Here is a 24836-nt window from a genome sequence, read left to right as displayed (position 1 = left end):
ACAAAGACCAGAATTTAGCTGGTCACGGGGGCTGGGCACTGACGTCACATCCGCTAACCTAGATATTAAAGCAGCGTGCAGAGCTGTCAGACAAAGGCGGAGTGGGGGTTGCTGTGTTCACTGAGCCCAGGCTTTCCACAGCCGCTGTGTGGGCGTGATTTGTGTCAGGAAAACTGGGAGACTCCTGCATCACGTGACTGCTGCTGCGGATTTTCCAGAACAAACTGTCTGCACATCATGCGGGGCTGTGCGTGCAGCTTCCGCCACCGCAGAGGCTGTTTATGGAAAAACAAGCTGCGGAGTCAAAAATGCAACCGTTAAGAACAGTTTATTAATAAATGCAGAAGAAATCATAAGATTCAAACCACATGTCAACTCAACTCATTAATAGTAAACAGATTCTCTAAAAACATTTAAATATTTATACAGGAGGAAACAAAGACAGCCTGAAGTTTCAGAGATAAAACTGTTTATTTATTTAAATAAAACTGATCAGAGTTCAGGGATTTATTCAGCAGAAACATCGATTCATCCAGGTAAAATTCATGGATCCATAAAAATCTCCACCTTCCCCCAGTCAGTGCCGGTCCGGTTCACACTCCTTCATCTCTGGTTCTGCTTCAAACTCCAGCACAACTCACTGAACCCGACCATGTAAAGGCAATAACCAATAACCAACAGCAATAATCTGGGTTATTGATCCGGTCATGGAGAGAAAAAACGGGGCTTTCTTCATTTTAGCCACATCATTCATTCATCTATAAATGTCACAGTGAGTCATTTCCTCTTCTGAATATGTAGCCTGGTAACTAAACATGTAGCACATTTAGCTTGCTAACTAATATTCAGTTAGCAAGCTAAATATACTTCTACATGCTTAGCTAACAAGCTAACCATTTATGCTGCAGGCTAAATGTTTATCTTGTTACTTAAATATGTATTATGAAGGCGTGGCATCACAAATGAATGAATGAAGAAAATGAGTCCCTATTTTTCCTTGCATGCCAGGCTAAACAAGGCTAAACAAGCCAAATTATCGCCGCTAGTTGTTTCCTGTGGTTCTGTCCAGCCGGACCCGGCCTACATGCTGAAGATGTTCCCCAGCCGGTGGACGGCCAGGTGGATCCGACCCGCCAGCCGCAGCTCGTCCTTCAGGTGGCGCCCCACCTGCTCACAGTGCAGGACGTCACAGAACACCCAGATCTCCGCCCGCTCCCGCTGGATGTTGGCGTTGCAGGTCGGCAACCCGGCCCGGCGGACGGAGCGGCTCAGGCGGCGCCACGCCTGGAGGGACAGACAGACAGACGGAGGAAGACGGGGCTCATCATCATCATCAGTTTCAGAAAATGTTTCCTGGTGACGATCACTGCAGGGAAACACGGACGGGTCGGATCAAGACTGGTTTTTATTTTATTACCTAAAACCATCACCCAGGAAGCAGACCTCAGTGATCACCTGATGCAGCAAAGGTCAAAGGTGATGTAACCGTAAACAGAGACGGAAAACGCTGAGTGGACGGAAATCTGATGAACTCAGCGGAAAAAACTGATACAGATCCAGAATCCCAGCAAAAACGAACCGGCCAGAGTTCTGGTTCTGATCTGCTGGGTCAGAGTTCTGGTTCTGGTCTGCTGGGTCAGAGTTCTGGTTCTGGTCTGCTGGGTCAGAGTTCTGGTTCTGGTTCTGGTCTGCTGGGTCAGAGTTCTGGTTCTGATCTGCTGGGTCAGAGTTCTGGTTCTGGTCTGCTGGGTCAGAGTTCTGGTTCTGGTTCTGGTCTGCTGGGTCAGAGTTCTGGTTCTGATCTGCTGGGTCAGAGTTCTGGTTCTGGTCTGCTGGGTCAGAGTTCTGGTTCTGGGCTGCTGGGTCAGAGTTTTGGTTCTGATCTGCTGGGTCAGAGTTCTGGTTCTGGTTTTGGGCTGCTGGGTCAGAGTTCTGGTTCTGGTTCTGGTCTGCTGGGTCAGAGTTTTGGTTCTGATCTGCTGGGTCAGAGTTCTGGTTCTGGTTCTGGGCTGGTGGGTCAGAGTTCTGGTTCTGGTCTGCTGGGTCAGAGTTCTGGTTCTGATCTGCTGGGTCTCATTTATGATCAGGCAGAGTGGAGGACACCAAAGCAGAAGGGGTTCAAAATAAAATCTCTCTTTTCTTTTTATTCCAAATTCAGATTCAAATTTCCAGATTAATTTTTTTCGTAACAAAATTACTATTAAAAACGTATCTTAAAAAATTGACTTATTTTAATAATTCTTTGTGTGAGTTGACCTGAAATTAACAGAAGCTGTAAAAATCATTTATCAAACCAGATGTTGGTTCATGTCGCCTAAACGAACCCAAGGAGTGAGATGGTGAAAAACATCCAGATTTTACAAAAATTAAATCTTCAAAAAGAGAAAAGTGGACAGATTAACGGCCCAGCCACAGTGGGAGGAGCCTAACCGTCCCTGATGTCAGCTCAGTCCCACCTGGACAGGAAGAATCCAGGTGATCAGAACATCTGGAGGGTTTGTGTGTCTCCCTCTAACTGAACAAACAGGAAGTAGGTCCAGTGGAAGCTCCGCCCCCTGCAGCCACTCACCTCGTCCAGGTTGCTGCAGTTCTGCTGGGTGATGACCCACTTGGCGCGCTGGCGCAGGTGGAGCCGGTGGAGGGACACCAGGCGACGGAGACGTGAGGACAGAGACATGCGGCTCTGCAGCTGGACTCCGCTCTGCCTGGAGACGCTCCAGGACCTCCGGACCGCCGGGACCTCTCTTTCCGTCCCTGGACCGGTTCCGGGCGCCACGAGTTGGACACGGCAGGGAGCGTCCTGCGTCCTGTCCGTAGTCCCAGGCTGGTTCTCTGTGGGGACGCCCCCTGCCGGGCCGATGTGGGGCGGCGGTTTGGCCGGTCTGATGGCCCAGCAGTGGGCGGCGCCGCGGGGGAACCAGGGTCTGAAAGCGGGCGGCGGCCGGAGGGCCAGCGGCTCCAGCAGCCTCTGGGTCTGCTGCAGCAGGGTGGAGAGGCGGAGCGCCGAGCCGGGCCGGTAGTGCAGAACCACACGGTCCATCCAGAGGGACCGGGTCACAGGACGGACTGGACGGCGGTCCTCTTCCTCCTCTTCCTCATGACGGCTCAGACAGAGCCAGGCTGAGGAAACACACCGCCGCTTTTAGTTCACACATAAAACACTAAGCTAGAGGCAGGCATTGTCACATCGTTTATCACAATAAATTTAGTATTATATTAAAATTTTGATTTAATGATGTTCGAAACACCCAAACTGACCGTTTGTTACTTTAATCATTTACTGTTTACTCAGTAAAAATATCAATACATGTTTATTCATAGAAGCGTATTACAAATAGTTATTCAATTCAAAATATTTTATTGATCCCAAAGGAAATTTAAATGTGTTTTTCCAGAGCAGTACCTGTGGGAGTGTGAGCACCGTGTCAAACAACTACCCAGAAATAGTAGAGTTTTTTCATCACTTTTATCATTATCAAATTATTACCGTCAAACATCGTGATAAAACTTTAAGTCCATTTGATTTACTATGAACTCGACTTTTAAAAAAAGAAGATTTACTAAATATTTTAGCTTCTATTTTATGTTTATTCTGGAGGGTCAGTTTGCTGCTGATGCAGAAATAAAAGCTAAAGGCTAAACGGGCATCATAGCATCACACTTGTGTTAAAAGTCCTCCACCTTGTGGCCGGGGTGGGTAATGTCAGGGTACATATCGACAGTCAATATTTCAAAAATAAAGCTGCATGAGAAAGGTCTTGTAGCACAGATAATCTAAAACGTAGGTGTTCACGAAAAAAAACTGGGATATTTTTGTGAATATAGTGGATTAAAAAAGAAAGAAAAAACAACAATAAACAAACAAAGTAGAACTAAACACACAGCAGATGATCCTTTCTAGTCTCTGTGGTTACAGCGGCTAAAATACCAGGAGCTAACTTTAATGGATTCCCATAACTCAATATTTCTAATGTTGGAGTAGAACTGATTTTCAGCTGGAAACATTAATAATAAATGTAAACAGTTGTAAAAACAGCAACTCTGAAAGCTAATGTTTATAGCTTGTTTAGCCGTTAGCCTGCTAACAGATTATTATTGGCTCAGGAATAATTTTCATACGAGCCAAAAACAGTAAACATGAAGCTAAGCTGCTACAGAAACAGAGCAGACATCTTTTATTTTCATACACACCAGATCAACTTGGACTCTAGACACGAACAACCGACGCCTTCATGGAAGTTGACGCTGCTTCATGGGAAATCTCGCGAGTTTTCCGTATTCCAGCAGCTTCACCGGAAGTCTGCTTATCTCAACGGGGCCGCCATGATGGGAAGGGCAAAAGAGGCAGGTAAATAACCTACGAAAACAGGTTCAGGGGTCCCCAAAGTCGGTCTTCGAGGGCCGGCATCCTGCACGTTTTAGTTCTTTCCCTGGTGGTAAAAAAAACAACCTTTTCAGCAGGTCAGTGATCTTCTTAGGCCTCTAACGAGCCATCATTTGATCCAGGTGTGTTAAACCAGGGAGAGACTAAAACACAGGCATTTTATTAGTTTAACTTTCAATAAAATTCTTTTAAATATGCTTACTCTTTTCCAAGTATGCTATTTTTAGTAGGTGTAGTATTTGTAACTTATTTTATAAAATCTCTTACTATTCGTTTTATTTAAAATAAATAAAAAACCCATTAATGTTACCTTTGTTTCACTTTGCTGCTGGTACACCTGTTGTCTCCACTGACAGACCATCTGTACTCTGTAATCCAGTTTGGCTCTAAAAACATGGCAGCAGTTTGTGGAAGCGGCTCAGATATAGCAGCCATGTCAGCTCTGGTTGGTGTTCAGTTAACATTAAAGTTCCAACAATCAGCTACGCCTCTTACCAGTTCCAGTGAAAATGCTCCCAACACAACCAGTTACTCATTCTAGACCAGCGGTCCCCAACCTTTTGGTCGTGCGGACCGGCGCGCGCAGTACTCCGATGCTGTTTTGTTACTCATTCTGCTGCAAGTTGGCTGAATTTTGACGCGCAAGACATTTAGGATTTTCAAAATAAAAGATCTGGAAGTAGTTCATTATTTCTTGTCCGGCCCGGTATCAATTGGTCCGCGGACCGGTGGTTGGGGACCACTGTTCTAGACTGTAGGACAGCGCCGCCCTGGTGGCAGCAGGTTGGTTCTGATTTGTTCTCGTTCTGGTTGAAGCGTTGCCGTTTGGATATTTATTCCCTCTGGTTCTGGGTGCTGTGCAGCTGGAAGGATACAGCAAGTCTTCAGTCAGAGGAATCACTGCATCACTGACTGCTACTGGAGGTTTTTCCTTAGTTCAATGCTGAGAACAGCTGAGCTACATGAAGCAGAATCTGTAGTTTGTAGCAACCGCAGGGCAGCGGGAGCAGAAGAGACGGAGGCTGCAGTAGTTTGTCAATAGGACATTTTATTTCATACGTCTGTTGTCTTACAGTAATATAGTTGCTGAGATGACCACCGGCTGCAGCCTGGACACCTAAAACTGACAGCTGGACTACTTGAAGCAAACTTTTTTGTTCCTATATCTTTAAATCTTAAAATGTTGCAAAAGAAAAAAAGCACATTTGCCATCAGATGTGTGGTGACGTCATGTCGGGTTATAGAGAGGTGTAAAAAAGAAGAAGAAAAGAAACCTGCGATGTTGTAAAAGGATCTGAATATGGCACATTTGGTCCACGACGGTCGTTTTATTATCTTGTTTTGCTCAGACATGTAAGAAAGGAAAAGGAAAAACTAAAATAGATGATAGTTTAGGTGTTTTTCTCCCCAGAAGCACAGCATTAATGACAGCATATCGACAACACGGCTGCAGAGGAGGTCGCTTCTCTGTGAGCTTAAAATTTATCAGCCAATCAGGATCTTCCTGGTACAGAAACATCATCATCATCATCAGAAATATTAATAACTTCTTTCCATCCAAAATGAGAAGGGGTGGGGGTGAGAAAGGTGTGTGTGTGGGGGCGGGGCTGTTCGTGGATGACGGACAGGAAGGGGCGGGACATTCACAGGAAGTAGTCAGGAGTGCGTCTGGTCACGTGAGGCTCACCGCGGCGAGGGGCGGGGTCAAACTGCAGGCTGAGGACGAAAACATTCAGTTACGATCAGCTGACAGGAAGTCAGGTGAAACAATACTAAAACATTCAGTTCATTAAAATATGCAAAAAATAAAGTTAAAAAAACCCTGAAAATTTATTAGAATAAAAATAAAATAATCATAAAAATTTCTGTCTCAGAGGTGGAATGACTGAATATTAGGCCTGCAGTTGATTATTTTAGTAATTGATTATTGGGATATGATCAATTTTTTGGATAAAAATAATTGGCACATTAAATAATCTTATTTTATACATTAGAAATTCATTAGAATGCAGATAAATAATAGTTTCAGTGATGAATAAGTGAACTTCCTGCAGCTCTTCACTCGGTCGACTCACAAAGAGTATTTGAGGGTGTCGTCCAGTTCCATGATGGCCGCCTGGTTGCCACAGCGATAGCAGTAGTTGGGAGCACTGAAGATGGTCACCACGTTCTTGTCGTGGCCCCAGTTGTAGCCCTGATGGACGGAGACGGAGCAGAGTCAGACCCTGAACGCATCGTTCTCAGCTCTAACGCTCAGATCTCTGATGTTCTGGACGTTTCACTTCCACTCCATGATTTAATCCAACCAAACAAAACGTAACGTCGTTCACAGAACATCTGCTTAACAATATTAAGTAGTGTGGTTGCTGTGGCGACCCATTACCTCCATGACCAGCTGATGGGCGCGGGACACCAGCGTGAGGCCGTTGGCGTGGTTGAACGTCTCTGAGATGTCCTGACCGAAGGTGTAGCCGGCGCCGCGGGGGGAGATGCCCCACCCGCCGCGGTCGTCCGGGTCGGACCACAGCAGGTCGCACATGGGGCCCTGAGGGACACCAACAGTTACAGGGGGCAGACAGGAGGCAGGGGGGGGGGCAAACAGGGGGCGCGCGTACCTCATGTGGGACCTCCTGCAGGCGGTCCAGGGCTCGTATGTGGTCCAGAGTGTCAATGGACGGAGACAGGCCTCCATGGAGACAGAAGATCTGGAACAGTCAGGAACACATTAGCTTTAGGCTAACACCACAGCGCCCCCTGCTGGTGGCCCTCCCCCCCATCGCCGGCGCCCTCACCTGGCCGTCCACCAGCGCGGTGAGCGGCAGGTAGTCGAACAGGTCTGTGAAGTACTTCCAGACGTTGGCGTTGCCGTATTTCCTCAGGCACTCGTCGTAGAAGCCGTAGACCTGAGTGATCTGCCGCGACTCGTGGTTCCCCCGCAGGATGGTGATCCGCTCCGGGAAGCGCACCTGGAGGACGAGGCCAGCCGGAGGTCAAGGCTCCGTTACAGGTCAAACACTGAAAAACCCGATTCTGTTCCTGCTCAATGAACGCATCAGAGCCTCAGGCTGTGATTGTGATCCAGGAAGCAGTCTGGACAACGAATCAACGATTCTGAGGTCACCAGCAGCTGCTCTTCCTGTCTGACATCACTTCCTATGGACTCTGAACAGTTTACAGCAGTGATCCCCAACCTTTTTAGTACCGCGGACCAGTTAAGACTTCGCAAATTTGCTGCAGACCGGGGTGGGGGGTGGGGGTGGGGGGGTGGGAGGGGTAGGGAGGAGACCGAAACCGATGCTGTTTGTGGGCTCAATGTTGCTGCACAAGACGTAACCGACAGAATCCGGTTAAAGGATTTTCAAAATAAAAGATCCTCCAGACTCAATACATAACACGGAAATATTTAATTATTTCTTGCGTGGCCCGGTACCAATTGGTCCATGGACCGGGGGTTGGGGACCACTGTTTTACAGGAACAGCACGACCTCCGCTCAGCAGGGGGCGTTACCTTTAACGTGACCAGCAGGGTGACCGTCTCCACAGAATAGTAGCCTCTGTCCACATAGTCGCCCATGAACAGGTAGTTTGTGTCGGGAGACTTTCCTCCGATCTTAAACAGCTCCATCAGGTCGTGGAACTGACCGTGAACGTCGCCGCACACCGTCACCGGGCATCGCACCTGGAGAGGGAGCGGGGGCGGAGCGTTAGACACAACCTGGGAAACATGGCCGCCTCCCACCATCAGACACAACAACCTGGGAAACATGGCCGCCTCCCACTTCTACAGAAACCAGGACAATCGGCGGCTTTACGGATCAACAGTGAAAAAGACGCTGGAGATTCAGATGTTTAATATTAAAACTACATAAATCAGCTGATTCTTCTTCATCTTGTTCAATTTTCCAGCTGTTCAAACTTTCAGAACAGAACCAGATAAGACCCAAACCCAACAAGGTTCTACATGCAGTAAAATATTATTCATTTAATTCAGTTTTCAATAGATCTGCAGTGAATCATTCAGATTTAAAAACTGATACATTCTGCAGATTTTTCATTTAACCAATTAAGCCTTTTTAGACAATATTAGAAATATATTAAAAGATGAGAATGAACTAATAATTCAATTTCCTTTGTCAATAAGAAAACATATTGCCTAATGTGAATTTAGATTACTAAATTATTTCAATAATCAATTTATCATTCAGATTATTTCCTAGTTTTAAACCAAGTTCAGATCATTTCTGCACTCAAACTAAAGTCTGATATGTTTTTCATAAACATTAAAAATTATTCATGTTTAATTTTAGAGACCGTATCAGATGTAGTTCTACGTCCTTCCTGCAGGGGGAGTAATTCCCAGACACACCACCCTTATTCCTGCCTGAATCCAGAGCAGTCGGGTTCTACCAGAACATTTAATGGACCGCTGTCCCGTCTCCAAGGAAACGGACGGAACACGTTAAAAATGTCGATTTCAGTCAGAAAAACTAAAATGTTTCTCAGAAACAGAAAAGTGACATCAGAGAAATAAAATATGTTTGATAGGTTCTGGTTCTGTTCAATCCAGTCAGGATCAACAGAATCCAGAGCATCAAATAGCCTGGGAAAACTTAGTGGAAGGACAACATGTGGTAGAACATTAAAGCAACAGGGAGACCGGAGGCTCCAGAACCTGATCTGGTACCATCTGGTACCGCAGTCGGTCCAGAACCAGAACCAACAGAAGCTGTTCATCTGGACTGAGACAGAAACTCCAGGATGTTTACTGGCAGAAATTAATCTATAAATGATTTAAATATTTTATCAGAATCAATAAATGGAAATAAAAAAATTATTTAGAATAAATCTGGAATTTTAATCAGTTCAACTTTGACCCCCAACAGGAAGTGATGTCACTGCTGCACTGCTTTACAGGTGGAACCACATCCTGTTGTTCTCTGGGAACAGGACCAGCTGGGTGAGGACCAGGTTAGTGGACCCGGTTCGGAACCAGAACCTCACCAACCCGTCCTCCAGCATTTCTTCTTCTGTGGTGGAGTCTGTTTGCTGAGTTCTGATTGGTCACCACCGTTTGGATCAATAGATTAGTAATTTATGTTTCAGAGGCTGGACCCATGCTGGTTCTGTCCCGACCTGTGTGGGTCACTGTGACCAGAACCGGTTCAGAGAAATTAACTCACTTCCTGGACGTTAGACTCCTTGGTCAGAATCTCCTTCGCCTGAAAGAAAAACACAATCAGCAGATCAATAATCAATATCAGGATATGGACCAATCACAACTTCATCACATCCTTCAGCTCCAGGGTCAGAACCGACCAGTTTCCATGGAAACCACCAATGGAGGACATAAAGCTGGTCCAGTAGAGCCTGAATAATCCGATGTTTATAGGAACAGCAGCAGAGGAAAGGTTAAAGGTCACGACCTGAGAGGCTGCTGGGGTCAGGAAACCTCCATGATGCTTTGTTTGCAAATGATGATGAAATATTAAATATTATTATGACCGCCACAACTAACCAGCATAAACAGACTGATATTATTGACTCATAATTAATAATAATGATTTATTTTCTAACCTATGTATTAAACGATGCATCATGAGAATGACAGTCGGCTTTCCTGAGCCTCAGACCAAAACAAACATGGCCGACAAAGCGTCTGATTGGCCGATCAGTCAGTCAGGTTGTACTGGAGCTGGTCAAACATCCCATAATAAACGCAGGGCTGCTGCAGACTGAGATCCATTAGAGTCATTTTCCTTCATTCTCTGTTTGACTAATTTAGGGGAATAAAAGGAATTATTTACAGTTTAGCTGATGAACGTTTTATTCTCCCTCCAGAGCTGTTCCGGGTCGGATCGGATCAGAGCCGAGGTTCTGTTCCGGGTCGGGTCAGAACAGAACCACCTTCCCTCTCTGAGAATCTTTATTTATTAAAAAAAAAAAAAGATTTTTAATTTGCTTCAAGTTTTTATGGGGAATAAACCCGTCGTCAGACTGAGCAGCTGTTGCCTTGGCAACCAAGACTGGATGTTTTTAACTGAATATGAGGAAACGTGTCGGCTGGTTTACCAACACTGATATGACTTTAATAAAACAGGAACATATTTTACCTCATCTTCACTTTCAGAACCATTTGATGTTTTATAAACTACTCAGAGGTTCTGGTTCATAAACAGTTCTGAAAAAGCATGTGATCCATAGATCAGTTATTAACTATAGAACTATAGTAAAACTGGTTCTGATACCTGCTGGTGTTTAGAGGAGAAACATGGTTTTCTCTGCAGGTTTGATGTTTTCAGACTGTTATTATTTACATATGAATGTGTAAATAATAACTCCTCAACTGACCTTTAGGCCTGGAAACCCAACAGGAACGAGCCGAGACCATCAGAGATGATCAGAGATTATTATAGTTGATCATATTTCTGGTTATTAAAATAATAAGACTGGATGGGAGTGGTTCTGCAGAGCGGCTCAGTGTCAGTCCAACATGGCCACCGCCTCCTGGTTCATGTTCAGTCTGATAACAGATCTGTTTCACGTAGGTCTGTATTAAACGGAGCTGGAAGCTGCTCCAGCATCAGAGATGGATCAGATACGAATTTCTTTGTTCTTTAATGTTTTCAATAAACTTTTAACAAAAACAGAAATATATTTTTTCTCATCTGTTTCTTTTCCATAGATGGAGGAGCAGTTATTATCTCCAGATAAAACATGGTTCTGTTATTCTAACCTTCTCACTTCACTCATGAGTTTGTTTTTGTTGTTAACATTAAATCATTTTTAGGAATAGCAAAATCTGCTGGACCCCAATACATGACTTTTAAAAGTTTAAACTCCAAATCTACTATAATATGTATTAATAATAGGGCTGCATCAACTGCAGTTTTCTGGCCGATAGCAGATTACCGATCTTTTAAAAAACCTAACTTACCAATTATGATTTTGGCTGATACCATTTTTTTTGTCTGAAATGTTGCTCAATATATCAAGAAAGTTGATGAATTGGCAACAATGGGGAGACTATTGTCAGCTGTAAGTGTGCAGACGTGACCTGGTTGGTCGGTTTGTCAGTCAAACTTCTCTCACGGGAGAAAAGAAAAGCACAGCGCTTGATTTTTAGACCATTGCTGAGGTTGATAACACCAGTGGATAAGATCAACTTCACACCGATCCGCCAAAATTAAGGAAATCAGTACCAATAAATTGGCTGGCTGATAAATCGATGCACTCCTGGAAAGACTGGAAACAGTCTTTGCTCTGCAGCAGAAGCTAACATCTACAGCCTGACAGCGGCTCGTCGCGGTTCAGCCAATCAGCACCAAGGAAACGACTGACGCCAGCCAATAGCACGTCAAGAGTTGCATTTGGACTCTTTAGCTTCACCAGCTGCAGTTTCTCTCTAGTGTTTTAAAAATTAATGTGAATAAATTTGATTTCCCAGAGAAATCCATGAATAGAGGAGAGTTTGCTGTTTCCTTGGAAACCAAAAACAGCAAAGCATTTCCTGTTTGTGGAAAATGCAAACGATTCATAGTAGGCCCCAGCGGCTCGGTCTAATTCCTTATTCGAAATCATTTATTCGATTTATGTTCCTGTTGCTTATAGATGCAGAGAACGCAACACCAACTAGTTCTACCATTAATGAAACTTTAATTAACCAGTACAGATAAGTGATCAGGGGAAACTTGATTTTAAAAACAGTTGTAGTCAAAACAGTAATTCACACAATGAATTATGACTGATTTAACTATTCAAGTTGAGTTGGAGTACAATAAGTATTACATACAGAAGTAATTTTAATAATTAGTGAAAAAGCCTAATAACTACAATAAGCCTCTAGATAAAATCTGCAGCTCTTCATTATTCAGGTTTCTCCTTTAATAGACCAGATCCCATCATTTGATCAATCCCATGAAGTTCAACTGAAACTATGACATCATGGTGGAAATATGATGAAATATTGCTTAAAGTTGTTGTAAAACGACCGAGTTTAGATTTATACCGTAAATCTTTTAAATATGAAGTAGTAAATGTTTTATTTTCCCTGGAATAAAACTCCAGATTTTATATCTGGCCTGTTCCTCCTTCAACCAGCGCAGCTGATCGTTTCCTGATGTCCATCATTCATGGATTGACAGCCAGAAACATCCTGCCACTTTTCAGAAATCGGTATGTTGGGGTTTATTGCAGGGATTCATAAAGACGATGATTCAGAGCTGAGCGGCTCCAAATTTATTTCTGTTGCAGCAACCCGGTGGAGCCGTCTAAAGTCTGGGAGGCCGGACAGCTTTATGCAATAAAACCTCTGATCGATCCGGGGAGGGTGCGGTGGAGAGCAGTGCGGCGTCACATTAACCGATCCGCTGGTCACTTAGCTTCTAAAACCAATACATACTGGAAATAAGGGCGTTTCAGCAGATAAGGAAAGGGAAAATCTAGTTGGTTTAATTAACGGACGGTAAAATGGGCTGCGTCTATTTGATGGGTAACCAGGGTGCGCATTTTCGGCCCGTCAGTTTTTAATTTGTGGTTTCATAAATATCTTCACAAATACACTTTTACCTAGAAAACCTGAAAGACTGGCTGTGATTTATCTTCAACACGGCACACAAACACCGTCGAGCTCCGTGTGGCGGCTCCAAAACTGGGCCAAAAACCCTCAACGTTACTGCCTTTCCAGGAATTAGACCGAGCCGCTGGGGCCTACTATGAAATGGAGGTCAGTGGAATCAGACGGGAGTACCTACCTTCTCACAAAGCGTCCGGACTTGGTTCTCTGTCAGCTGCTTGCACTCGTTGAGTTGCTCAATCCACTGGTCTAACTCTTTAGTAAAAGTTTTATCCTCCATGACGGCAGCTGTGGTAAAAACTGAACCAATTTGCGTTTCAGCCCCTGGCTTCAGCTCCGCGTATTGTTATACCAAACCCAGTCCCGCCAAACAGCGAACAAATTCAACAACTACACCGAAAAATATCGATACCTTCAGATCACTTCTGTCATTATAAACCAGGTGTGTTAACTTCCCGACATTAAAAACTGTTTCTGAGAGCTGCGGGAGCGAAACGCATCGAAAGTCCCCGATGCGGCAGAACGGAGCGGCGTCGCAGAGGCTAAAAGAGCTAGCTGCAATAACATCCGGGTACTTTAGCATTGCGCAGATTCGACTCAGCAGCGACGCCAAGTGGAGAGGGCGTGAACTGCAAAGGAGCGCTAGGTGGTGCCAACGTAGAGCTGCATTATGGAGTGGAAAACGATTGTTTTCGAGGTATCTTTTCAAGCAAAAATATGTTTTTACTTTTGAATATATCACTATGATAATAATAACAATCAAAAATTTATTTGCATAGCTCTTTAAAATAGCTTTTAGATTAACCAAAGTGTTCACAATTGTTTTTTAAATAGTACCATTTAACTGGTTTGGAGACAGCTTAGTAAAAACTAGCTTATGGCAAAATAAAGTGAATTACAATCATCCAGACCTGAAATAAAAGACTGAACAGCCTGTTCAATGATTTAAGAAATGGTTTTGGCCAGAAATAGTAAACGAAGGTTGTCTACTTGTTTGTTTGTCAAATTAAAAATTTCAGCCAAAAAACACATGATTTATCACTGGAAAGGTGCAACTGAAAGACATACCAAGGACATATACTGTACTGTAAAAAAACAAACAAAAAAAACACTAAACTTCCAGTGATTATAGCTACTGTTAACTCTACATTCACCTGAACTAACTAACTCAGAATGATGCAGCAGTCTCAGCAGATAGAAAATAGTATTAGAACAACCAAGTTTGTGTACAAATAAGAGGAGAGAAACATTATTTTTATCCTCGCTCTATTTCTGAAGTTAAGTGGGAATCCGTTGTGAATTACCATGTTGCCGCATGGTGGCAGTATGAAACCGCCAGAGTGTCTCACTGACCACACTAAGCTTGAAGAAGAAGAATTAGCTTCCAGTCCGCTGCGTGTTTACCGCAGCTAGCTGCTGATGGAATAATTATTCTTTACGTGACTTTAATGAGTTGAGAGCTTAGGTCAAACCGGTCCTGTTGTCGGTGTAGTTTTAACTCCAACTATGGCTCATCTGACTGAAAACCCCGCTGATAAAGAAAGGTAAGTTCAGCTCACTTAAAGCTAACGGAGCTAGCTCCTCAACCAGCTGAAACCTCCTAGAAACCTCAATGGATTTAATAAAACAACAGAATATGGTCGCCTTTATTAGATAATTTCTCCCAATTCTGCAAACAGGTTGATATAAACGTCTCTCTGTAATTCGGCACACATTATTTCTGATTTTAGCTGACAGATGATACAAACTCTGGTGGTTTTCCATAAAGTTTGACTTGGCTCTGAGCTGCTTAGCATGACGTGTATTATCTCTTCTTCGTTTTATTGTGTTTCAGGACTAAAACCACAGATCCTTCCAATGTTACTCTGAATTTCAAACTTATCTTCTTCTAAATGTGAGATAATTGTTAAAAGTTGAATGAAGTATTTCCCTTTTCCTTCAGGAAGTCTGTTTGAACCTCCAGGTTTTTCTCTCTGAATTCACTGTAGCGTTTAGAGGCTTTAAGGTTTTGATTTAACTATATAAAGTTTCTCTCGTGTTTCCATCCAACAGGATCTGCTGTGGAAAACTTCACTGAATTAAAATGTATTAAACAACTAAACAGAAATGCTTTATTTAGTTCTGGTAAAAAGTGATACAATATCTTATATTTAATGTTTTACTGATGATTTGGGCTGTTTGTATATATTTTTATATATTTATACAGTGGGGCGCCTCAGGGTTTTATATTTGGACCTGCTTTATTTTGCTTCAGTCAGACGACCTGATTTAGTCGCGATGCGATCAATATGTTAAAATTAAAGGTCATGATTAAATAATTAAGCAGGGCTCTTTAAAAAAATAGTTACATTAAAACAGATGAAGGAAGTGAGTTCCAGTCGTTTGTCCAGCATTCCTGTTGCTTGGGCAAAGAGTAAAACAACTTTTTAAAGTCTTGTATTAAAGCCTCAGCCTAAATAAAAGTTGATTATTTGGTATCTTAGATGCAATATTTCTAAAAAAGCCAAAACTTGGTTGATTAATTTGTGTATTTGGAACAAATCAGAGCTGCTGTGTGTCGGACTGACTGTAGTTTGATTAAATGTTTTCATGAAGCCTGAACCACAACATGGGCAACACTGCAAGTCACACAAATCAACCGAGTTGATGATTTTAGGATTAATTTAAGGTTTTATAATGTAAATATCTTTTAATCTTACCGTTGAAGCTGCTGATGTCAGACCTGATCTGATCCGCCGTGTTTCAGGTTCATCTGCGTCTATCCCATCTACATCAACAGCAAGAAGACGCTGGCTGAGGGACGCAGGATCCCCACAGAGAAGGTTTGTCTTTCTGTCTTTATGTCGGGGCAGCTGAGGTGCCGACCCGGTATCGACCCAGTATCGACCCAGCTGCTCCTGTTTTGTCTCCAGGCGGTGGAGAACCCGTCCTGCGCAGAGATCCGTGACGTTTTGACGGCTGCAGGGATGAACGTCTACGTGGAGGTAGAACCCGACCGCATCCCTCACAGATGCTCCCGGGTCCAAACACGGCGCCTGATCCGTCCTGGTTCTGTTCTGGTTCCGTTTGTCTTCCAGAACAAGATGCATCCCAGGGAGTGGAACCGGGACGTCCAGTTCAGAGGTCGGGTCAGAGTCCAGCTGAAGCAGACGGACGGCAGTCTGTGTCAGGACAAGTTCAGATCCCGTAAGTTTCCAGCAGGTGGCGCTTCTCCCGGTTTTTCCTCTCCTGCAGCTCAGAAGCTAAAACTCTGAAAGGTTTTCAAAACGTCCAGAACCCGACAGGAGAACTTCTTCCATCCATCAGAGAACGCTTCTGGTTCCTAATCTCTCCTTCGGCCTCTGGTTCTGTCCAGCAGCTGGACCCTCCTCTTCCTCAGCCTCCTCCTCTTCCTCAGCTTCCTCCTCTTCCTCAGCCTCCTCCTCTTCCTCAGCTTCCTCCTCTTCCTCAGCCTCCTCCTCTTCCTCAGCCTCCTCCTCTTCCTCAGCCTCCTCCTCTTCCTCAGCCAGGCTTCGCAATGCGGTTTTAAATCGTCTTGGTGAGAAGCGACCGCCGTGTCTCAGGCAGATGTTCCTCTAACATCTGGAGAACATCCAAACCCAGACCGTGATCAGAACCCGGCTGCTGCGCTAACGCTAAAGCACTAATCAGAAACATTAGCTGTGCTAAAGCTATTGCTAAGGCGCTAACTAAAAGTTGGTTCTGCTAAGGTAAGGCAATTCAAAGTGCAGTTAATGATGCTAAGTTAATTAGCATCATGACTTTTATTTTCTGATCCGTCCTGGTTTCTGTCCTCATTCTGGTTTTTACTCTCCAGCCTTTAGATGCAGGACTGGATGTAAAGTTTTCAGTAATGATTTTCTGCACCAGAACCAGAACCAGAACAGGACCGACCCAGGAACGGTTCGGTTCAAACGTAACCAGAGGATGTCCGGTTCTTCTCTCCAGGGAAGGACGTGATGTTCTACGTCGCTGAGATGATCCCCAAGCTAAAGACTCGAACCCAGAAGAGCGGAGGAAGTGACAGCAGCGCCCAGCAGGGCGAGGGGGGCAAGAAGAGCAAGAAGAAGAAGAAATGACCTCAAACTTTCTTCTTCTTGAGGTTGAATCTGAGTTGGACGTCGGACTGAACTAAATCCTGAAGCTCCAGCTGCTTGTTTTCATTTTCCTGGACGTTTAAAATCTTCTGCAGAATTTATCTGTTAAATATTCATAGTTCCATCTTTAACTATACGCTGGATGTTTATCATGCAGCAGATTTCAGTTCTTTAGTAGAAGCAGAATAAAACTTCTACTTTATGAATCTTTAAACAAACGTTTCATTTCATCTCCTGGTTTCAGCCAAACATCTTTTTAATTTTCGTTTGTTTGAGCTTCACTGTTTCCTCGTTTGCTACAGAAAGACGACCTGAACCTTTAACTGACCGTCAGCCGAAGTTCAGATGTTTTTCATTTCTATGAAAATTTCTGTTCATTTTTACAAACAGGAAATTTAAAGTTTTCTGTTGTTTAAATCTCAAAAATAACAAAAAAATTTAAATTTCAGTAAAACAGTTTGAAACTGCTGAGCAAAAACTGACCTAAAATAATAATTTTAAAAAATGCAAACATTAAAGACTTTGACTAGGCCGCTCTGTTGTAAATTTGCTGGTGGACTATTATGGGATGTTAAAGGAGAACAAGAATCAGTTCATGTTTGCTGTAGCTTTATAATAACGACCACTGAATTGAACGCTGCTTTAACTCTGACAAACATACTTGACCTCTGACCTCTCACTGCTAAGCTAGCTGCAATATTACGGGAACGCTTCTTGTTGGAAATATCAAAATAAAAGTACTTCCTTTTCCAGTTATTCAGACGTTAAACATGATTTTTTTTTATTTTCTCCACATTTCATCTATTTATTTTGACCTTTTTCAATATTATTAAAATTTCTCACTGTGATCAGAAACTCAGTCCAGATTCAGAGCCATAAATAATAACAGCTGGTGTTACAGAGCCGTAACGGTAACTTCAACATGAACAGATTTTAATATAGTTTTTCTTACAGCAAAAATGTTTTTGTATTTTATGAGGTAAATAAACATTTAATCAGTTTTCAGTACAATATAATTCAGTGTTTAGAAGATTTATGGCTGCAGAATTAAACATGAAATCATAAAAAAATAACTATTGGTGAATATTTAAAGATGAATATTAATGTTGTAATTTAGAACTGGAGACAGAAAATGGTTTAATTTCAGCTGTTAGAGATGAAGACAGAAACTTTAGTCAAATTAAAAACTGACATGACGAAATGAATCAAAGCTTTTTATTAAAACGGTGAAACTTTCAGCTCCTCCAGAGTTTAAACGACAGACATCATCATGTGTTAACATTAAATATAAAATATTAATGCTGGCAGTAACTGAACCCCGCAGCAGTTTGATGATATTTCTGGTCATTTATTGACCTCCAGGCTGAATGCTGGACCTTCTCTCTGCTCGTTGGTGCTGAAGCTGCCGGACGCTGATGGGAGATTCTGCTGGTTCTTCACATCAACAACAAATTCTCTGCAATCCTTTATGAACTCATTCTTCTCCTGCTCCGCCAACACATTGAGCTTCTGTGCAGCTTCAGCCATGACCGTGAACTCGTCCGCCCCCTGCTGGTTCTTCACTGTAGTCTGCTGCCAGGCTCTCATCACCATGTACTCTCTCCCCAGCAGCGCGGCGAGTTTCTCCGGGTATCCCTCCGCCGAGCCGCTGAAGCCCCGCAGCGGCTTGTTCAGCCAGGTTCCCCCATCAGCCATGGTGATGTACTTTGGGTCGAACCAGAACCTCTTGTTCTTCATGTTCAGAGCCATGAGGGTCAAAGGAAACGTCCGGAAGTTCCTGGCAGATTCAGCGATGACTGAAGCTGTGAAATACCAGACTGAGAACAACTCCGAGTTGAAGTCCAAGCAGACGGGCTGATTCCGGAAAATATTCGTCACGATATTAACAAAATTCTTCCTCTCATTATCGTGGATGTGTTTCTTAATGTTTTCATATCTTTCGTTTCCCTCTTGGTTTTGCTGCTGAATCAGTTTCTGCACAGCGTTGCGTGAACCGTCTTCATCCTCACTGAACCGCCTTCCTATTGGGTAAACATACAGACTGTCTGGTTGGACCAAGAACAGCCAATCATTGATCAGCAGGTAGGAGTCAGCGTTCTCTCCCACCCTTGCAAAATGGCGGATGATATTTCTGATGTCACTTCCTGTTTCAATCACGTAGCATCTCTGGAGAACATTTTCTTTACCGTTGTTGTCTAACCAGACAACTTTTCCCGGCCCGTCTCTCTTCCCTATGATGAACCTGTCCAGGTCTGGATCCTGAACTCTCCTTAGTGGTTGTGCCGCACCTCTGCCACCAGGGAACTCTGGGTAAAATAATCCCCACGTCAAACCTTCGAGGATCCTGAAGGTTTCTCTGACTTTGTCGACTTGTTCTTGTTTAACATCTTCTGAACCTGTTAGATATGAAACAACTTTCTCATAGATGTTGTTATCAATGAAGCTTCTTTTTGCTGTTGGCCATTGTTCTCTGAAGTCCGGCTCATCGTCTCCGTCGCCCAGCAGCGCCGTCTGATTGGTGGGAACTTCCTGCCCGGTGCGGCGGCGGTCGTCCCTCCTCCTGATCTCTCCGGTCCGGCCGACGGTCAGAACCAGCTTCTTGGTGAGATCTCCAGATCTCCACCGCGCTCCGTCCTGACTCAGGACGTCTCCCGTCTCCGCCACCTGGACGGCGGTCTTCCACAGGTGCAGCTCCGTCTCCAGGCCGGCTTCGTGCAGCGTCTGCAGCAGAGCTGGTGGGAAGCGGCGGTCCGATCCCACGCCGCAGGCCACCACTGCAGTGGTTTGGATCTTCTGGCCGATCCTGGAGGCACTTTGGATGATCCTGGCCACGTCTCGGTAGCTGTACCCTGATATCCTCATCTCTCCTGAAGGCTCTCTGGCTCCGTGACCCACCAGAACCAGGCTGCTGCGTTCTGACAGAGGCGCCGCCTGACCTTTGACCTGCCGGACTCTGTGCTGGGGACGGACGGCGTGAAGCGAACTGACCGCTGGATGTTTGTGGTAGAGAGAAGCTGCAGCTGTTCTCACCACCTCATCGTCTGCTAACATGACGATCTGCTGCTGGTCAAACTCTACCAGGGGACCATCTGGGCTCGGGGCGGTTCTGGAGGTTCTGGAAACCGGGTCGGCTTCATGCGCTGCTTGATCCATCTGAGGGTTCTGCTGGTTGGGTTCTGACTCACAGACTGTCTGGTTGTAGAGGAGCTTTCTGCTGACCGGGAGACGCTGCTGCGGTTCCGACCCGTTTTCCTGCCCGGTGTTTCCGTCTGATGGGTCGGTGCTGCGGGTCGGAACCAGAACTTCCTGTGTGCAGCTGGGAGAGATCTCTGCAGCGCTTTGCAGCCGGTCCGCCATCGTCTGCTGGTCAGAACCAACCAAGAAGGTGTCCAGAACCTGGAAACCAAACAAGCTTTGGTCAGAACACAGGAAGGTTCTGCTGCGGTTCTGGACGGGATAAACCCAGAGTGGGGCCAAAGCAATGCAAGTTCAGCGGCTGCATAGGACCCCCAGGCCACCAGGGGGCTAGCATGATTAAAACATAAATATTTAAAATAACGTTAAATTATACAATCAAAATTTTACTAAACATGGAAAAAAAATTCAATATTCATTTTTGTCACATAAATAATAATTAATATCGTCCTGCTGCCTCTTCTGGGGAAATATAAGGTCAAACTTTTCAACTTGTTTACTGTAAATATAATGTTTATCAGCTGAAGTTACTTTAAAAGGTTAAAATAATATGACACTTAAATACACGACAAAACACAAAATGTTACTTCTGATCTGATTTCTACTTCAAATATCTTGAAACCTGAAATAAAACAAAAATAACTCATAACTTTTCATTCAGATATATAGAGCTTTTTGAAGTCAGTCATTTCTTAATGTTGATGTAAAACTCTGAGCTGGTTGATTATTTCATCTATAAGATGGAAAAATGTTTTATTATAAGTGAAAAAATCCACCAGTGGAACTGAAACTTTTTCATCCATATTAATGAATTATTTACTGGAAATAAAATCCTGTTTCTTGTTGAAAAGTTACTTTTAAATTTGTGTTGTTTTATTTCACTAGAAGCTGAAGCATCTGGTGCCGACCTGCTGGTTTGGGCCCCAGAAAGGCTTGGACCGGCCCTGAATGAGCCTCCGTGGTTCTTCTTCCTCGTCCTGCCGGTGAATCAGTTTCTGGTGTTTTATTTTCTGTCTGGGTTAAAGAGGAAGATGAAGCCGATTCCAGCCGAACTGCAGAACGATGAAGACGCCTGGAGTCGATTTAACTCTGGAGTTCCTCAAGGCTCAGTTCCAGGTTCTGCTCTTCCCACTGGATCAGGATGTGAAACATTAAAGTTCTTGGCTTCGCCGACGACTCAGATATTTATTAGAGTTTGGGCCTGAACCTCTCAGGTTTATGAAACTTGAACTGAATTTCATGCAGAAAATCATTTTTAGATCATTTTCTTCAGTTAAATCAAGACAAAAGTGCAAACAGCTTCATCTTCCTAAACGTGACACTCAGAATAAAACTTTAATAAACTTTAGCTTTAATAACTTAAAGCTACATAATTTTTAAAGTTTAATCAGTAATACTTTTATAACAAATTTATGTCAGATCATGATTTCTTGGTTAATGTCTAGTTGTCATAAAGACATTTTGAATAATGTCAACCTTGTATTAAAAGTCAAGATTTACTGAATGACACTTTATGACAACAGTCATAAATATTCATAAAGACTTATTCATGTTTACGACGGTGTTATTCACAACCCCTCAAATAAAGTGTTACTGAAATTTCTGTATTTTGAGTGAAAATGACAATAATTCATAGTAAAAATGTTTCTACATCAGTTTGTTTTGATAAAAAACTTAGAAAACTTCAACATGTCTGTCTTTGATTAAAATGTGTTTGATTTTCATTCAGTGGGAAGAAAATCCAGAAATTTTACTCAAGTTAAAGTAAAAATATTTCATAATAAAATTACTAAAATAAAAGTAAATAGAACAACGTAGTAAAAAAATGTTTTTCAGTAAGTGTAATTAGTTACTACTCTACTATATGTTGACTCTAATTTAACTTAAGATAAAATCACATTTTAATCTCATATTTTTACATATAAAACACATTTATTATAAAGTTATGGATGAATAAAATCTTCACCTTTTCATTGTGGAGCAGCTGATCAGGAATCAGTCTGGAAGGAGATGGATTTAGTTTTTATCTTTAAATGATAACAAAAATTAAAAATGACATAATGACATAATTTAAGTTTTTACAGAAAGACATTATGAAATAAACAAATTTAAATCAGGTTTAAAAACATTTCCAGTTTTCTGGAATCTGAAATGAATTAATTGTTTCAGTGTTTGATCGGCTCTCAGCTGATAATAAACGTGAGTTATTAATAATATCTATTAATAATAATTCTGTAATAAAACCCAGATTCTGACCTGCTTCTCTCCAGATGTTCATCTTTTCCTCTGAGGAAACTTCCAGCTGTGACATCAGGACTCAGTTTCTCCTGAACGCCTCTCCCCTCTGCAGCAGTAAGACACAGATCACTCAACAAAACCCTGATCAATAATCAATAACCGATCATTTAAATCCTCCTCTAGCGTTCTGCAGGTCGTACCGGTGGAGAGGATGAGGAGGCCGAAGACGACCAGGAGGCTCAGCAACGCCGGCCTGCAAGGCGCCATGATGCTGCAGCGGCAAAACGACGGAAACAGTCAGACAGCAAACCGAACCTCAGCCTGGAGGGAATCAGCCTGGAGGGAATCAGCCTGGAGGGGAGTCAGCCTGGAGGGGAGTCAGCCTGGAGGGAATCAGCCTGGAGGGGAGTCAGCCTGGAGGGAGTCAGCCTGGAGGGGAGTCAGCCTGGAGGGGAGTCAGCCTGGAGGGAGTCAGCCTGGAAGGACCTCAGCTGATGAAGACGAAGACGATGAAGCCGAGTTTGGTTTTTATCAGGTCAGCTCCTCCCACAGAGGAGGAGACTTCATGATGCAGCCGCTGAACTTTGACCCTATATGGCCTGGTGTATGTAAATATCTGACCTTTGAAATGGGACTTTAAAAAAATCCACAATAAATTCAAACTTTTCATTTTCATTTAGTTTTTAAACATAAATGCAGTGAAATGTTGTGAAAACGTCCCAAAGTGAAAAGTTTCTAATCAATCCTTCAACTTTCATCCTTTTGTTTCTTAAAGAGATAAATCTGTAAATCTGTAAAGTTTTAAGTTTCAGATAAAACAATAAATTCCTTCAAACATGAAAGAAATATTAAAATATGATGGGGATCTGCACCGTTTATATTCAGGGCAGATAAATAAACCAGTTTACAAATGTTCAAATATATTTTTAAAAAGATAACAGAATTATAGATAAATAAACAACTTTCACATTTCTTCACTGGGATGTTAATATCTGTGGACAAAAATATAAAAATTAGGTTTCTGAGCAGCAGAAATACGAGCTGCTAACAGAGTTCAGCGGTTCAGATCTGCAGAACCAGATTTCACAACCAGAACCAGAACCAGGAACTTCCTGCAGTCGTTCTGCTGCTCTCACCGTGACAGCAGAGGAAAAACAGGACAGTCAGAGTCTCTACTCTTCATGAAGCCGGTCCGGTGTGTAACTGAAGCCGGTCCGGTGTGTAACTGAAGCCGGTCCGGTGTGTAACTGAAGCCGGTCCGGTGTGTAACTGAAGCCGGTCCGGTGTGTGACAGAGGCCGGTCCAGCAGGGGCGATTCTAGGATCTGACCTTTAGGGGGGCTGAGCCCCCAGCAGGGCAAAGACCCATGAGAAGATATTCGTTGGTGCGGTTTACTAAATCTAACTGCTTATTTACATACATTCACAAACAAAATTAAGAGACATGTTGTCAATAATTCACAGAACAAAAGAACAATGTTCATTTTAATCAAACATAAACTTATAAAGAGTAAAATCAGAGAAGCTTTTAATTTTTTCCAGAGGTGAATAAAGTCAGTTTGAAACAGAATCAGATTACATCATCCCTGCTAACATCTGCTAACATCTGCTAACATCTGCTAACATCTGCTAACATCTGCTAACATTAATGAGACACAAGCAGCTGTGGAGCCACACAGTTCTAGTGTGGAAATTAAAATAAAATCTACTCTAAACTTTGCATTTCCAGTCATTTGAAGAACATTTTACTAAATTCATAGGATTAATAAACATAAAACCAGTTTATTACCAAGGTCGAAGGTCAAAAATCTATTTGAAAATAATACTTAGAAATTGCATCACCATTATTTTTACGTTATGCGGCTGTTGGACTTTTTCTTTAAACAAGAATGTTTGTCCATCTGTGGAAAAGTGGACATGATGAGTCGGGTTTAATATTTCAGTTCACAGTTCATGAAGTGAGTCTGTCATAGTTTCAGTACCAAACACATTTCTGTTCACAGAACCAGCCTGACCCAAACATCCTGCACTGTTTTTGTACCGTTTTTGTTTCTAAGGTCAGTGAATCGGGTCTGGACATTTTAAAAAGACGCGGGTTGATAGCAGCTCACCGCGGCTGCGCAAAGAGGAAAGATGGCGGCAGCGTAAGCCACCCTGTGCTCTCAGTGCTAGCAATCTTATTCTGCAATTTTCCTGAGTGTACCAGCGCTCAGTCGAGTACTTTTCTACGTTGTAAGCTTACTTTACTCTCGGGAAGATGCCTAAAACAGCCCAAAAAAGAACTAGTGACCACAGCAAGTTGGAAAAAACCTGAAAAAACCTGGTGTTGATGAAAAAGACCACGACTATGT

The 24836-nt window shown here is 43.1% G+C and overlaps 4 protein-coding genes and 1 long non-coding RNA gene across 7 annotated transcripts; 2 read left to right on the top strand and 3 right to left on the bottom strand.

The window, feature by feature from the left end:
* Window positions 1-309: 309 nt before the first annotated feature.
* shld3 (shieldin complex subunit 3) lies at window positions 310-4391 on the bottom strand. The gene is made up of 3 exons (XM_032578671.1): window positions 4192-4391; window positions 2570-3120; window positions 310-1284 (listed from the first exon to the last, which is right to left on the bottom strand). Exons 2-3 carry the CDS (start codon window positions 3038-3040, stop codon window positions 1081-1083), a joined length of 675 nt encoding a protein of 224 aa, XP_032434562.1. The 5' UTR covers window positions 3041-3120; window positions 4192-4391; the 3' UTR covers window positions 310-1080.
* Window positions 4392-5412: 1021 nt separating this feature from the next.
* On the bottom strand, window positions 5413-13519 carry LOC116729847 (serine/threonine-protein phosphatase 2A catalytic subunit beta isoform). Its single transcript, XM_032578670.1, has 8 exons — window positions 13135-13519; window positions 9565-9603; window positions 7893-8063; window positions 7177-7350; window positions 7000-7089; window positions 6768-6929; window positions 6460-6578; window positions 5413-6100 (listed from the first exon to the last, which is right to left on the bottom strand). Exons 1-8 carry the CDS (start codon window positions 13234-13236, stop codon window positions 6028-6030), a joined length of 930 nt encoding a protein of 309 aa, XP_032434561.1. The 5' UTR covers window positions 13237-13519; the 3' UTR covers window positions 5413-6027.
* A 769-nt stretch (window positions 13520-14288) lies between these two features.
* srp19 (signal recognition particle 19) lies at window positions 14289-17809 on the top strand. Its single transcript, XM_032579189.1, has 5 exons — window positions 14289-14500; window positions 15703-15778; window positions 15869-15940; window positions 16034-16142; window positions 16905-17809. The coding sequence occupies exons 1-5, from the start codon at window positions 14463-14465 to the stop codon at window positions 17033-17035; spliced, it is 426 nt and encodes a 141-aa protein (XP_032435080.1). The 5' UTR covers window positions 14289-14462; the 3' UTR covers window positions 17036-17809.
* Window positions 17810-18170: 361 nt separating this feature from the next.
* Window positions 18171-22800, bottom strand: LOC116730165 (uncharacterized). Its single transcript, XM_032579188.1, has 4 exons — window positions 22687-22800; window positions 22505-22592; window positions 22215-22248; window positions 18171-20449 (listed from the first exon to the last, which is right to left on the bottom strand). Exons 1-4 carry the CDS (start codon window positions 22751-22753, stop codon window positions 18398-18400), a joined length of 2241 nt encoding a protein of 746 aa, XP_032435079.1. The 5' UTR covers window positions 22754-22800; the 3' UTR covers window positions 18171-18397.
* LOC116730167 (uncharacterized) lies at window positions 20414-23159 on the top strand. Of its 3 annotated transcripts, none has more exons than XR_004341272.1 (3): window positions 20414-21364; window positions 22519-22600; window positions 22670-23159. It is a non-coding gene; the product is annotated as an uncharacterized LOC116730167 (long non-coding RNA). The 3 variants fall into 3 exon arrangements; XR_004341273.1 differs by having other exon boundaries at window positions 20414-21462; XR_004341271.1 differs by lacking the exon at window positions 20414-21364 and having other exon boundaries at window positions 22047-22600.
* The last annotated feature ends 1677 nt before the right edge of the window (window positions 23160-24836 follow it).

The sequence above is a fragment of the Xiphophorus hellerii genome, chromosome 12, assembly GCF_003331165.1.
Source record: "Xiphophorus hellerii strain 12219 chromosome 12, Xiphophorus_hellerii-4.1, whole genome shotgun sequence".
NCBI classification, from domain to species: Eukaryota; Metazoa; Chordata; class Actinopteri; order Cyprinodontiformes; family Poeciliidae; genus Xiphophorus; species Xiphophorus hellerii.
The sequence above is the reverse complement of the archived record's forward strand: the minus strand, read 5'-3'. Positions and strand labels throughout refer to the sequence as shown.

Bases quoted from the DNA above. Each gene is read 5' to 3' on its own strand.
- LOC116729847 (XM_032578670.1), bottom strand. From the start codon at position 13,236: ATGGAGGATAAAACTTTTACTAAAGAGTTAGACCAGTGGATTGAGCAA. The intron at 8,064-9,564 runs GTGAGTTAATTT...CTCCCTCTCCAG, and splicing joins AGGAGTCTAACGTCCAGGAA to GTGCGATGCCCGGTGACGGT. The intron at 6,579-6,767 runs GTAATGGGTCGC...TCCGTCCATCAG, and splicing joins CCCATCAGCTGGTCATGGAG to GGCTACAACTGGGGCCACGA.
- shld3 (XM_032578671.1), bottom strand. From the start codon at position 3,040: ATGGACCGTGTGGTTCTGCACTACCGGCCCGGCTCGGCGCTCCGCCTC. The intron at 1,285-2,569 runs GTGAGTGGCTGC...CTGTCCCTCCAG, and splicing joins ACTGCAGCAACCTGGACGAG to GCGTGGCGCCGCCTGAGCCG.
- LOC116730165 (XM_032579188.1), bottom strand. From the start codon at position 22,753: ATGGCGCCTTGCAGGCCGGCGTTGCTGAGCCTCCTGGTCGTCTTCGGC. The intron at 22,249-22,504 runs GTCAGAATCTGG...ATCTCCTTCCAG, and splicing joins GAACATCTGGAGAGAAGCAG to ACTGATTCCTGATCAGCTGC. The intron at 20,450-22,214 runs GTGAAGATTTTA...TTTGGTTTCCAG, and splicing joins AGCTGCTCCACAATGAAAAG to GTTCTGGACACCTTCTTGGT.
- srp19 (XM_032579189.1), top strand. From the start codon at position 14,463: ATGGCTCATCTGACTGAAAACCCCGCTGATAAAGAAAG. The intron at 14,501-15,702 runs GTAAGTTCAGCT...GCCGTGTTTCAG, and splicing joins AACCCCGCTGATAAAGAAAG to GTTCATCTGCGTCTATCCCA. The intron at 15,779-15,868 runs GTTTGTCTTTCT...TTTTGTCTCCAG, and splicing joins GCAGGATCCCCACAGAGAAG to GCGGTGGAGAACCCGTCCTG.